Source organism: Choloepus didactylus, chromosome 17, assembly GCF_015220235.1.
Source record: "Choloepus didactylus isolate mChoDid1 chromosome 17, mChoDid1.pri, whole genome shotgun sequence".
Classification (NCBI taxonomy): domain Eukaryota; kingdom Metazoa; phylum Chordata; class Mammalia; order Pilosa; family Megalonychidae; genus Choloepus; species Choloepus didactylus.
The window spans coordinates 21,160,712-21,172,994 of record NC_051323.1 but is presented as its reverse complement, the minus strand read 5'-3'; the positions used below and the strand labels follow the sequence as shown (position 1 = coordinate 21,172,994).

The 12,283-nt window shown below is 48.8% G+C and overlaps 1 protein-coding gene across 7 annotated transcripts in view; it reads right to left on the bottom strand.

The window, feature by feature from the left end:
* Nucleotides 1–12,283, bottom strand: part of ADD2 (adducin 2) — a 114,839-nt gene that overhangs the window by 42,158 nt on the left and 60,398 nt on the right. For 6 of the 7 annotated variants that reach the window (XM_037807112.1, XM_037807111.1, XM_037807113.1 and 3 more), the window contains 3 exons: nt 8,534–8,659; nt 3,702–3,917; nt 2,089–2,227 (listed from right to left, as the gene is read on the bottom strand). In XM_037807112.1, coding sequence (XP_037663040.1) covers nt 2,089–2,227; nt 3,702–3,884 — 322 coding nt within the window. In that variant the 5' untranslated portion in view covers nt 3,885–3,917; nt 8,534–8,659. Of the gene's footprint in view, nt 1–2,088; nt 2,228–3,701; nt 3,918–8,520; nt 8,660–12,283 lie in introns of all 7 variants that reach the window. The other variant, XM_037807116.1, reaches the window with a different exon arrangement.

Sequence of the window (12,283 nt, the reverse complement as noted above, 5' to 3'; positions counted from 1 at the left end):
GGGGCTCTATGAAGATAACTACCGAACTTTTTGGATGGACATTAAAGATGTAAATAAATGGAAGACATACTTCATTTCTGGAAAGATTTAAAATTCATTCATACAAATTTTTCTGAGCACCCATTATGTGTCACACACTATTCTAGGTCCAGAGCACTATTCTAGGATATAGCAGTGAACAAAACATACAAAAATCCTTCCCCCATGGAGCTTACATTCTAATATAAAAGTGTATATTTATCAACTCTTCACCAAATTAATCTATTAATTTAATGTAATCAAAATCAAAACCCAAAAAGGAATATTTTGAGACAGGAGGGGCAAAATAATTCTAGAATTATTTTAAAGAATAATCACGCACAAATGCAAAGAAAAACTGATAAATGAATGATTAAGTGTATTTGTTCCATCAGATGATAAAACAGGGAAGGTATTTCTAAGCATGTAATCAAAAGCAAAAACAAAAACAAAAACTACATTGAAATTAAAGAATTCTACAATACAAAAATACCATGAACAAAATTAAAAGACAAAGGAGAAATAGGAAAAAAAGTTGTGATATAGTTAACAGATAATAGAGAAACATCCTTACTTTATAAAGATTTGCAAATTGATAAGAAAAAAATATGCTAATAGAAAAATTGGCAAAGGACGTGGATGGTCAATTTACTATATAAAAAATAATGCCCAATCTGTAGATGGAAACAAATTCAACCTAATCAGTAATCAAATAAATGGACAGTTAAACACCAAAAAAGTACTATTTATCACCTAACAAATCAGGAGGATGAAATAAATGATAATACCTACTACAGATTGAGGAGGAAGAAATGGGCATTCTATTGCATGTGGGTGGGAATATAAATTGTCTCAATCTTTCTCCAGGGCAATCTGGCATTATGCACTAAAGCCTTTAAAATGTGCACATACTTTGATCCAACAATGCTTCCTCTAGCAATTTATCTTACAAAAATAGTCATAGGTATAACCACAGATTTATTTACAAGGATGCTTATTGCATTGTTTTTCTTACTAGCAGAAAGTTGGAAACAACTAAAAGTCCAATAATGGGAGACTGAGTAAATAAACTGCGATGTATTCAGCCATGCCATAGAATAGCATGTACCCATGAAAACTATATTATACAACCATATTTTATTATACAAAAAATTAGTCATGATATATTAAGCTATTAAAAATAGTATGCAAAATGTGAGTCCATTTTTGTTTGCAAAATCTATATATGTTAAGAGAAAATGGCTGGAAGGATTTATGTCAAAATATGAATAATAATTTCTGGATTATGAGAACAGAGCACATTTTTATTTCCCTTTCTTGATTATACATATCTTCCTAATTTTCTATCATAATCCTACATTAATCTTACTAAGGGAAAGTAGTTTTTGAATTTTATTTTTTAAAGAACATGGCAGAGCTTCCTAGCCCAGGAAGGGGAGTTCACGCGTCACCCCAGCTCCTCATCTATGCAGCAGGTTTGCCCGTCCAGTGGGGCATGAAGACATCCAGGTTCAGTAGCCTCCTTCTAGCCCCACCAAACTCCAAGGGAGTAGTAGCTCAGGGGACAGAGGAAGGGTACTCTGAGTCAGGCCAAATGCTGACATTCACAAGAACTTTTCCTTAGGTTCTTTACCCACAGCTAGAGTAACAGGGAGCAGGATCCTCACTCTCAATTCCTGAGTCTTCAAGCAGAGCTCCCGAGTAAGGGACAGTAGACCTTGGGCTGCAAAGCTCTTCCCTACCGGCTAATCCACTATGGGGCAAGAGTGCTTCACCTTGCAGAGTGGTAACCCTGAGTTACCCGGCCCCTCTCCCAGAAGAATCAGAAACAAATTCTCCCTTAAATCACCAGGACCACCATCCCAACCCACCCCTGCCATTCCTGGACATCAGGGACAATTCTCCTGTGGGTCTTTAATCAGCAGCAGCATCGGAAGCAGAGCTAGGTACCTCTCTGGCTGGTGTTGAGCTCCGTAGCCTGGCAACCAAGCTGCTGCTTGCTGCAAGATCCTCTATTCCCCACCCCACCCTCCACCTCTGCTCTTGGCTGTGCCCCAGCCACCCACGTACTCATGGAAGATGTCGGAAAGACAGCGTGGGAGGTGCTGGCCATGAAGTCCGCGATCTGCCGCAGGGCCCAGATGTTGGAGGAGTTGTTGCCCTTCTTCATCTGCTCCTGGATGAGGCCTTCCAGCTCCTCCCTGAAAGACTGAAGCAGAGCCAGGGCTGGCTGGTCGCTCACAGCCCCTCAGTCTTCCAAGTCCCCATCCCTCGCCCCTGGGTCAGTTAGGCTGGGGCCACACTTGGGATTCCTGGGCCCCAGGGAACACTGGCAATGCCATCAGAACCTCAGGAGCCCCCCAAACTGCTGTGTCACAGCAGCAAGGCCCTGTGGGCACTTTTTACAGCAGAACTGGATGAAAAGTACCACTTTCTCCAGTGGCCACGCCCATGGCTCCTCTGGGCCTTGGTATCTTCATGCACTTAATGGGGGTGGGTGGGGGTGTTGATGGCCCCTGAGGTCCTTTCCACTTCTGACATCCCACTACTCGACGAAGCCTGGCTTCTCAGACCACTCTGCCAAAGCAAGGCTTCTGTACCCACCAGGTGATAATGGGACATGCTTCGGAGGAAATAGGTGATACCTGAAGTGCTGGTGAACCCAGAAAAGGACACAAAGAAGCATGACTCCTCCCACCCCCATCTCCTGCCTGAGAGAAGAATCCCATCCATTTAGGCCCCAAAACCTAAGGCCATCTCCCCCCCACCTTCCACCTCCTCTGTGAGGCCTAAACGTTCATTGTGAGCTTAGCTGGGGCCACACACAGCCCACGTACATGTCCTGCTTCCCCAGAGCCCACTGGGGGCCAAAGTAGAGCTGGGCCCACCCTCCTGAGCCCATCCTAACAGCCCCTGGAGATGCCAGTTCCATCTCAGAGCTTCACAACCCTCAGGAACATGCACATTTCTTGAGGACCCCCAAGCTCTGCCGCCCTCAGGCTTCCCCTTGCCTCCCCCTCCGGTGCACCCAAGGGCCTGCATCACCGTCCTCCTTCAGTGGCCCACGACCTGACCTTAGTGCCCTAATTTCCTCCAAGACTATCTCTGTGTCCAGGCCAGGCAGGTAGCAACTGACCACAACTGTGGGGGGTCCGCAAGGTGATGCTCACTCACCCGCCTGCCCTCCCTCTCCGAGCCCCCGGAGTTCTGTTGAACCCCCAACTCTCCCCAACTTCTGGGGCTCCCAGGCTTGCCCCACCCCTACCCCATGCATGCCAAAGCTCTATTTGCCGGGACAGGAAGTTCCTACCCTGCAGTGTTCAGTAAGGGGAGCCCCAAGCTGTCCCCAAGTTTACATGAATGTGTCTGCTAACTAATAATTATGGCTTGGGGGGAGGAGGGAAGGGAAGAAGGGAAACCGAGGCTCAGAAGGGGCACAGGAAACTGTGGTGGGGCTCCCCTCCCTGGGTTCCACCCCCTCCCACCAAGGAGCCAAAGCGTCTACACGTAAGCCAGGCTTTGCTATCCACTAGTGACCAGAGTCAAACGCTCGCGTTGCCAAGCCCGCTTTGCCCAGCTGGTTTAAAACGCTACCGCCCTGAGCAAGTGAAAGAGGAGTTACCCCCAGGTCGACCCTGGTGATCCCGCCCCGCCGCCTCTCCTGGAGGTCAGGCCCCACTCACCGGGCTCTGCAAGATCATGGTGACGCGCTTCTTCTGCTCCATCAGGCTGAAGTCCTGCCGCAGGTCCCCCGCACGGCTGCGGAGGCGCATGTACTCGGGGTCATCCTCCGAGAACCGCTCAAAGTAAGGCTGCCCCTGCGGGGGCGGCGGGGAGGCAGCCTCGGGCGCGGCCTCCTCACTCATGGTCCTGGTGGGGTTGCAATCCACTCGGGAGCCCTTCGGAGAAGGGAGGAAGGGGAGCGTAAGGTTGGTGCTCCGCATTGCGATCACCGTTTCCTAAAGCGGAGGAGCTGGACTCGGTGGGACTCGGGCTCCGCGGAGGATGTAAGGGGCCCGCGGGCCAGCAGCGCCCTGCAAGCCAATCTATAGAGGGCGCTGAAGCTCCGTCCAACCAGGTGAAAACGAAGGTGGGGGCTCAGCACCCTCCGCAGAGTAATTGGCCAGGGTGAAAGCGCCCTGCTTTCAGGCTCCCGCTGAAGAAGACGGTGCCCGGTGGAAACCTGACCTGCGCCCTCACTGAGCATTTCTGTGGTGCAAACCTACACAGCGGCCGAGCTATTTCTTTGGAATTAATACCTTATGTAAAGTGTAAACCCTCTCATAGGCCTCCTCAAAATTTTTGGTGGGAGATTCACAAAAGAAAACCGAAGAGGGAGCAAGAACAACTAAAATGTGGTCGATGCTTTGTTAAATGCTTTTCTTAAGAGCCTTGACTTTGCTTTGGCCTCAGGGGACTCTGTTTTGGCCTTTGGTGAATCTGCTTCAGTAAAACATGTCTTAATGCACAATTGGATTCTTATGTAAAAGAAGTATGCAGATTTTGTTAATGAAAAATTAATTTGTTCCAAACCCACTAAATAAATACTGAGAAACATTAGAAGTATAAATACCATTGGAAGGGTCCCTTGATGACTGGGGTGAAAACCAGGGTGGTCTTTGGAGACCCACGCTGGGCAAAAGCCTCATCTTTTTTCTATTCCAGCATGCTTGTTTAAATGAACAAATGAGGACTGAACAAATGCCTTCTGTTGGTGTACTGGGGGGCCGTCTGAAGAAGGCTGCAGTTCCAGCCCCCACTTCCCAGACATGTGACCAGCCAAGCCCGTCTCCTGTGTCAGCTCTGCTAGGGCCATAAATGGGGATTATGTCCCCTAGACACCCAGGCAACCTGACAGGGATCTCCCCTTCTCCCTGCTCTCAATCCCCTTCTCAGAAAAAGCCAGGTGACTTGATTAAACAATAACTGGCTTTTTAACATAGGGAAATATCAATAAAAAAGCATCAACTGGGCTCAGGACACCTGGGTTCACCTTAACAGGTCACTATCCAGTTTTGCCTCCTTGGGCTGCACTCCATGAGCCAGTAGAGCACACACTTGTTCTCCCTGAGACCCTCCTGGCTCCCAGGTCCTGCTCTACCCTTCACCTTTAGTAGCTTAGCCTTAGGTCCAGCTCCCTCTGGCCTGGCTCCAGCAGTCCTGCCTGCCCCAGCCTTTTGCCTACTTTCCGGCAGCAGCTCATAATGAAGAAGGCCTTGCTGACAGCCAATAAAGCATGTTCTTGTTGTCCTGGAGCTGCCTGTGGCCTCATCTTCCACCTTCTGTCAGGACTCTACCCTCCCTCGCAGTCCTTCTGGGTGGGGTGGGCAGAAGATAATGCATAGATAAGCTCAAAGAGGAGAAGTGGGAGTCCACCTGGGCAGCCCTGAATACCCAGATGATTTTTGTTTGTTTTTTGCACTCTTCCCTATGGGGAAGGGCAAACAGCACTAACCGGAGCAAATTCAAGGGAAGACACATGGACAGGACCCCCTAAGGGTTGGCTGATAGCTTGAACCCTTGGCCTGGAGTGGTGGTTCTCAACCCAGGATGCACATTGGAATCACCTGGAGAGCTTTAAAAAGACTCTTGCCAGAAAGTCTAATGTAATTAATACACGATATGACCTGGACATCAGGATTTTTAAAAGCTCCCTGGGTGATTCTACTGGGTAGTCAGGGTTGAACAACCACCAGCCTAGATGTTAATGGTTTGTAAATATGGAACAGAAGGCATCCGTTCCAGGTGTTGCCATTTCTAGCAAGCCTGACAAAGATGCACACAGCTTCATGTTTCTAACACTATGACACATCCCACTCCTGATGGCTGTCCAGGCCCCCTCCTCCCACTCAAACCACCACCTGCCACTGCACCCCTGCTTCTAGAAGGTTGCCAAACCATGACCCCTGGTTTTAATTCTTTCATTAATTAGCCATATCCCTATGAAAGCTCCCACCGCATCTCCCCAAATCAGCACCAACCTCAACAGTCATGGTGATGACATATTTGGCAGCAGGGGATGGGGGAGGAAGCCTGCTACTCCCTTAGAAACCCCCCCAAAAAAAAAACAACAACAAACATCCTCTAAAGAAATATTTTGAAACAGACTTGGTAGATTGCTAGAATGATCATCCTCAGTAACATTTAAAGCCAAATCTAAATGGAGAAAGAGTGATTCTGTTCATCAGGAATGATTCTGATGGAATTAGCCCTGGACTAGAAATCAGAGATTTGTAATCTCACCCCCACTTCTGTCATTCTCCAGCTGCAAGGGCTGGGGCAAGTCATTTCCCCTTTCTGGGTCTCATTTTGTTCATCTCTAAATGAGGGGTGAACAAAGTGACATCCAGGGTCCCTTCCAATTCTGACACCATATGGTTTTTCTCCAGGAAACCTGGATGCTCCATCCTTCAGCCTTGTCTACGTGAATCGTTCTCTCTCCAACTGGGATAGAGACCTTCCTGCTCCCCCACTGTCTCTCCCTCAAGCCAGATGCCAAAAGAGAAACATTTGAAAAGACCACACATGAGCAACTGGCAGTGGGCTTGTGGGTTCAGGTCTACCCCACATGCCTGGAGTGAGTTAGGAGCACTTCACTTCCATTGTACGCCCACCCAGCCTCATCCCTGGGATGCAGGTGGTAAGAAGGGACTGCAAGGCCAGGCACTACCGGAAGTGCATTGGAGCCATGTGGCCATGCAGTCACGAGCCCAGATTCTCCTGGCAGGCAGAGCTGCAGACCAAAATTCTTCCAGAGGCATCGCCCCACTGCACCCCACCCCCTTTCTCTTTAGCAATTCACGGCAAATTCATTCTCTTTGGCACTTTTAAAGCCCTGAATCGTTTATGTTATTTTTAAAATGGCACTAAGCAACTCTTTCTCAGTGGGTACAATGGATGTGAGCATGGGGGTGAGCTGAGGCCTGAGTTTCCTACTACTCCAGGCTCCACCGGCTACAAAACCACCTAAACTCTCAGCTTTCTCTAGGACTCAGATCATTTTGGCCAGCACAGCCTGGTACTGAGGCTTCCCAGCCTAAATCCTCTCTGTCCACACAGGAAAAGGCTGATCCCCTTAGAGTGGCTGCAGTTGCCAGGGACGGGCCTGGGAAGGCTCGGAAGCAGCTCTTCCCTCCCCGAAGCACAAGGACCAAGAAGTTCTGGGCCCGATGGAGGGGGCCCATTCCACCATGCCCCGGGCCTGCCTTCCTTTCTTACAGCCCAGCCCCCAGAGCACTGCTCAAGAGATGCCCGAAAGGGGTGGGGTAGGAAAGGGAAGCCTTAAGTCCATCACCAGGACTGGGAAAACCCTTCAGCTTTGTTAACCAGCATTGCTTTGTATTCCTCCTTCCCTTCCAAAAAATGTTGCATAGGTGGATCAAAGTTGTGTTCAGCATAGCTTAGTGGTTAAAAAAGCACAGAGTCTGGAACAAGACTTTCTGGGTTCAGTCTCAGCTATGCCATTTACTTGCTGTGTAATTACTTCCTTGTGCCTTGGTTTCCCCATATGTAAAGTTGGAATTAGAGCAATTTAACTTCTTCATAAGGTTGTTGTATTAGATGAGTTAGTGTATGTGCTTGGTGCACGGGAAGTGCTATTAAGCACTCGCTATCATCATGTGTCATTTAGGAGCTAGAATCCTTTTAGCATTAGGAACTGTACTAATGTACTTTGGGATTCAGTTGTCAATAGGTGCACATTAAATAGCCACAATAATGTTTTAGTCCAAAAAAAAAAAAAAAACCCTATTTCAATCTTGTGCTATATTAACAAAAAGAACATTCAGAAAAGGACTGATGAGGATGTTTATTCCCTGACCAGACCCTAGTGGGACCACGTCAACCTGGAGATGACAAAAAAAAAAGCTGAGCAGGACCCTGAAGGTCAGAGGAGACCTGGACCAAGCATGGTTCTAGGCAACTTCTATTCATGATATTTTCATTCCCAGAACCACTCTATGAGATAGACATTATAGTCCCAGTTTTACAGCTAAAGAAGTTGAGTCACAGAAAGGTTAAGTAACTTGCCCCAGGTACAGAGGTAGCCATGGAGTCAGGGTGTCAACCAGAGCTGTCTTCTGTTCCTGGTCCTGCACTCCCCCACTCCATCGTATTGTCCCCAAATACCTGTTGGGCTGCCATGCGGAAGAGGGATAACACCTCAGGGGACAGAACTAGGAAACCGGGTGGTTGTTGCAGAAAAGCAGATTTTAGCTGTGTGTGAGAGAGAACTTTCTAACAGGAGGAGCTGCTCAGTAATGGGAAGATGGACAGGTGGCCTTGTTAGGTGTGAGTTCTCACTGTCCTTGGAATTAGAATGAACCTGCAGGGAAGCTGTCGAGGGGCTTCTGCCCGTGCTGGGGGATCGGACCCTCAGACTCTAGGGTGGCTCATAAGTCAGAAGGACTGGGGGAGTCTGTGGCAATGACCATCACCTAAGTGTCTGGAAAATCACCCTGGTGAGATGTACCCAACCCAAAAGGATGCATCACCCCTCATTACCACCAAAAAATACCAAGTAGTTTTCAGCACGCTGGACCAGCCCGTCCAAGGCTGTCTTCTCAGAGCTTGATCTGCACACCCTGCCCCACTCTTAGGGATGCCGACCACATCTACACAACTTCACACATCCGGGTGGAAACTGGAAGACACAAAAACGACAAACATCAGGGTGTGGTTAGCGCCACCAGGACTCCAAACCCTGTTTTTCAGCACCATTAGGTACTGATTGATTTTAAAAACTGCTGGGAAATCGTTAAGTATTAACTTGAAACAAATTTTCATTTTAAAAGCAATTATGTCTAAAAAAAGGTAAAGAAAGCTTCACTGGCTTTACAATTGGAATCAGAATTCCCTTTAAAGAAAGAATTGGAAAATCCCTGTGGGACCCCCTGGGCCCGGAGTGACTTGAGAACTGCATACAGCATTTTGCTTGACCTAGGGCAGCTGAGGTTTGGCCTATTCTCCTTGTAATATCAAATGCTAACTGTAATCTATACCCAAAACTACCTCCTCTCTGAGACTCCCTGAGATACTGTCATCTCTATATCCTCCCCTCCTCCCTGTTGATTACAATCAACCCCTCCCTACATTGCACGACCCTGCTCCCCGCGTTATACTCTCATATCCATTGGAATGTCGAGCCCTTATAACCAGCTTATTCAGCCCCTCCAAGTGTGGACTATTTCCACGTTGTGCTCTGAACTGGCCACCATTCAGAGCAGCTCCTGAATCCATCCAGAGAAGCTCCTGATTTCAGGGCAACGTGTCTCGACTTCCCCACCCTGTAGATAAGCCCTATAATAAAAGCTCATGTGTCAGAATGTGTCTGGTGCTTTTAGTCCTTTGGCTACAAAAGCCCTCTTGAGCTGAGACAATCCCTTTGCTGCATGCTGGCCAGTGAGGGTTCAGTGGTAACAGAAGGTGGAACTCTGAATGAGCCCAGGGGGAAGCCTGAAGTTGCTGGACTGGAAGAGATACGACCCCTTCCTGACCCCTGAAAACACTTCACTGAGAGCTGCTGAGCTCACCGGTGCTGGTATGAGTTTTGGATGCAGCCCAAGAGGCAGAAGCAGCTGAAGAATATCACACCCCTGGAAAGTGGGAATTGGTAGATTCAAAACCATTTCACCCAGAGTTCAAGGGGAAGGAAGGTCCCAGCTAATACCTAGGAAACAGGCAATCAACTACTACCAAAGGAGGAGTGTAAATTTGTTAGTATCTTACCAGCAAGGGCAAGCAAGGTCTTCAAGGTGATAATCTTCAAAATGTTTAACAAAAGGGAGAGAGAGAGGTGTGCTAGTTTTCCATCTTCACTTATGTGCCCAGAGGCACCAGGGTCTGTCTCATCCAGAGATCACAATATCCTGACCCCAGTCCCCTCACCCGTGACCACCCTGACCTGAGGCTGCTCGGAGAGGAGTCCTTTGGGAACAGTCGTTGCAGGTATGGCATGTCTGAAGGGACTCCTGACACCTGCATGCCCACTGAGACACAGCTCCCTCCCCAGCCCGGCCAGGGGGCCCACAGCTCAACATCTCAGTGCCTGAGTGGTCCCAAGTCCAGTCCTGCTGGTTCTAAGAGCTAGGCCCTCTGCTCTGCACATCCAGCTGCCAGCTGGGGCCCTCCTCCCAGCAGTTTTATTTTGGGCTAGAGCGGGATCACAGCCACCACTTGCTGCTGCTTCCGTCCAAAGCCCACCAAGCTGGGGAACCCTGGCTTCCAGGGCTGGCCCCAGAGCTGAGTTTGCAGACACACCTCCAGATGCCATCTAAGGACCACTCACCCCTGCAGCTGGGAATATTGTCTTCTTTGAAGCACAGCTTCCTCCCTTTCCCCAGCAGCCCCTGCCAAGGAGGTCTGAGGCTGCCCTGGGGCCATAACCTAAGGGCTGGAATTTTTAGTCTGAACTATTACTTCTGTCCACTGAATTAGTCCTTTGTCTGTTGGAGTCTGTCCCCCAAGTTAGTAGGCACTGAACAAAATAGTTCCCATTCTAGTCTCGTTGATGTCGAAATTCCACTATTAGAATGTCATTCTTTGGTTATGTTGTTACCCTCTGATTAAGATAAAAATAGCCCTGAAAGCATTGTAGGCAAATGTGTTATTTGTAACCCATTCTCATCTGGCAATGAAACTGTCAAATCTCTAATTACAGAGCCAGACTCTCCCCCAGCAGCCCCTCCACCCTGCTCCCCACCCACCCAGGCACCCCATCAGGGGCCCTGGAAGGCAGACTTGACTCCTCCCTCTTCTCATCTGTGCATCTGGTTAGGTCACCAAATTCTCGGGTTTTATGTCCTAGGTGCCATCCCCTCAATGGTCTCTCACCCATAGTCTTTTCTCTCTCAGAACCAACATCCATTCAGTTGCCAGAGTCACTGGCAAATACGGCCCATGCCTGTCACTCTCCTGCTAAAAGCCCATCCATGGCTCCCTGTCCCCTGAGTGCTGTGTTCCTTAGCTTTAAAAAAAAAATTTCTGCCCCTCCAGCCAAAATTTAGCCAAATTTAGATCATATTACAAGAGTGGCAGGCATTCTTCTTACATTTTCCAAATACAAAAGTTTACTTCTGGATTTGCTGTTTCAAACCAAACACCTGCTCCATGTTGAAAATTCAAACCCAGAGCAGGAAGGTGCCTTTTTTCTCTCTGCCCTCCTCCACTGACCCTTTAGGATCACTGCCCCTTAGAATGTGGATCAAACTCTTAGTTAGCACACAAAGCCCCTCAGTGCCACCCCCCCACCCCTGCCCACTTACACAGAGCTATAACCTCTTAGCATGGGTTCCTAGCAGGTGGGGCCTGTTTCTCTAATCCTGGTGTTGCTAGAGGGCCTGGTGCAAGGTAGGTGAGCAAAAAATGTTAGTTGAACTAAACTCAATTAGCTGCAAGCTGGTAAGAGTTAAGCTGGTTTAATAAAGCAGCACTGTGTCCAGCCCTGGGACAGGAGACAAACCCCCAGACAGCTCATCGCAAGGCAAGGTGCTGAGTGTGCGGGTGGGGGAGAGCGTGGCAGGCCACCTGGCCACTGTCCCAGTGCCGAAAACACCTTCTCTTCAACAAAAGACTCTTCCGTGATATAATCCAAAGGACTAGCCGCCCTCCAGGAACTGCTACTCTTTGTGTCTATTTTGAAGAATTCTAGCAATTGATGCAACTCTCAAAGAAACCCAACTCCGCAATATAGTAACATCGATCATGGGGAAACAGCGGGGAAGGTACTATTACACCCCACACACACCCCACGCATAGTAACTCCCCCCTTTCTCCGGTTCTTCAGCCACGCCCCTTATCTGTCTCTCTCACGCCCCCCAGCGCTCCCTCCCAGGCCCCGCCCCCGGACTCCCCGCCCTTTGCAGAGGGGCACCGTGGAGCTCCCTCTCAGCGTCCAATTTGCAGGCTCACACCCTTGACCCCTACTCAGCAAAGATCCTGCTTGGGTTTCACCCTCTTGGGAAGGCAGCTAGGGATCGCAAATAACGAAATGTGTTTCCCGTCACCAATCATTTTCCTTCCTGTCCCACTGGAGACCGGGTAGTTGTAACCACCGAAGCATGAAGTCGTATTCTTATGCAGCATTCCTCACGGCTATAAAAGGAACCGGAGGTTTACACAGAGAGCAAGAGACACCCAAGTTGTCTGTTGAAATCCGTTTAAGCTCTGGGGGCAGAGGAGAGGTGGGTGCACGCTCCTGCTATTAGGTGGGAGGAGGAGGGACAGACAGGAATGGACAGTGCTATAGCTTTGCAACCTGAGCCCAAAG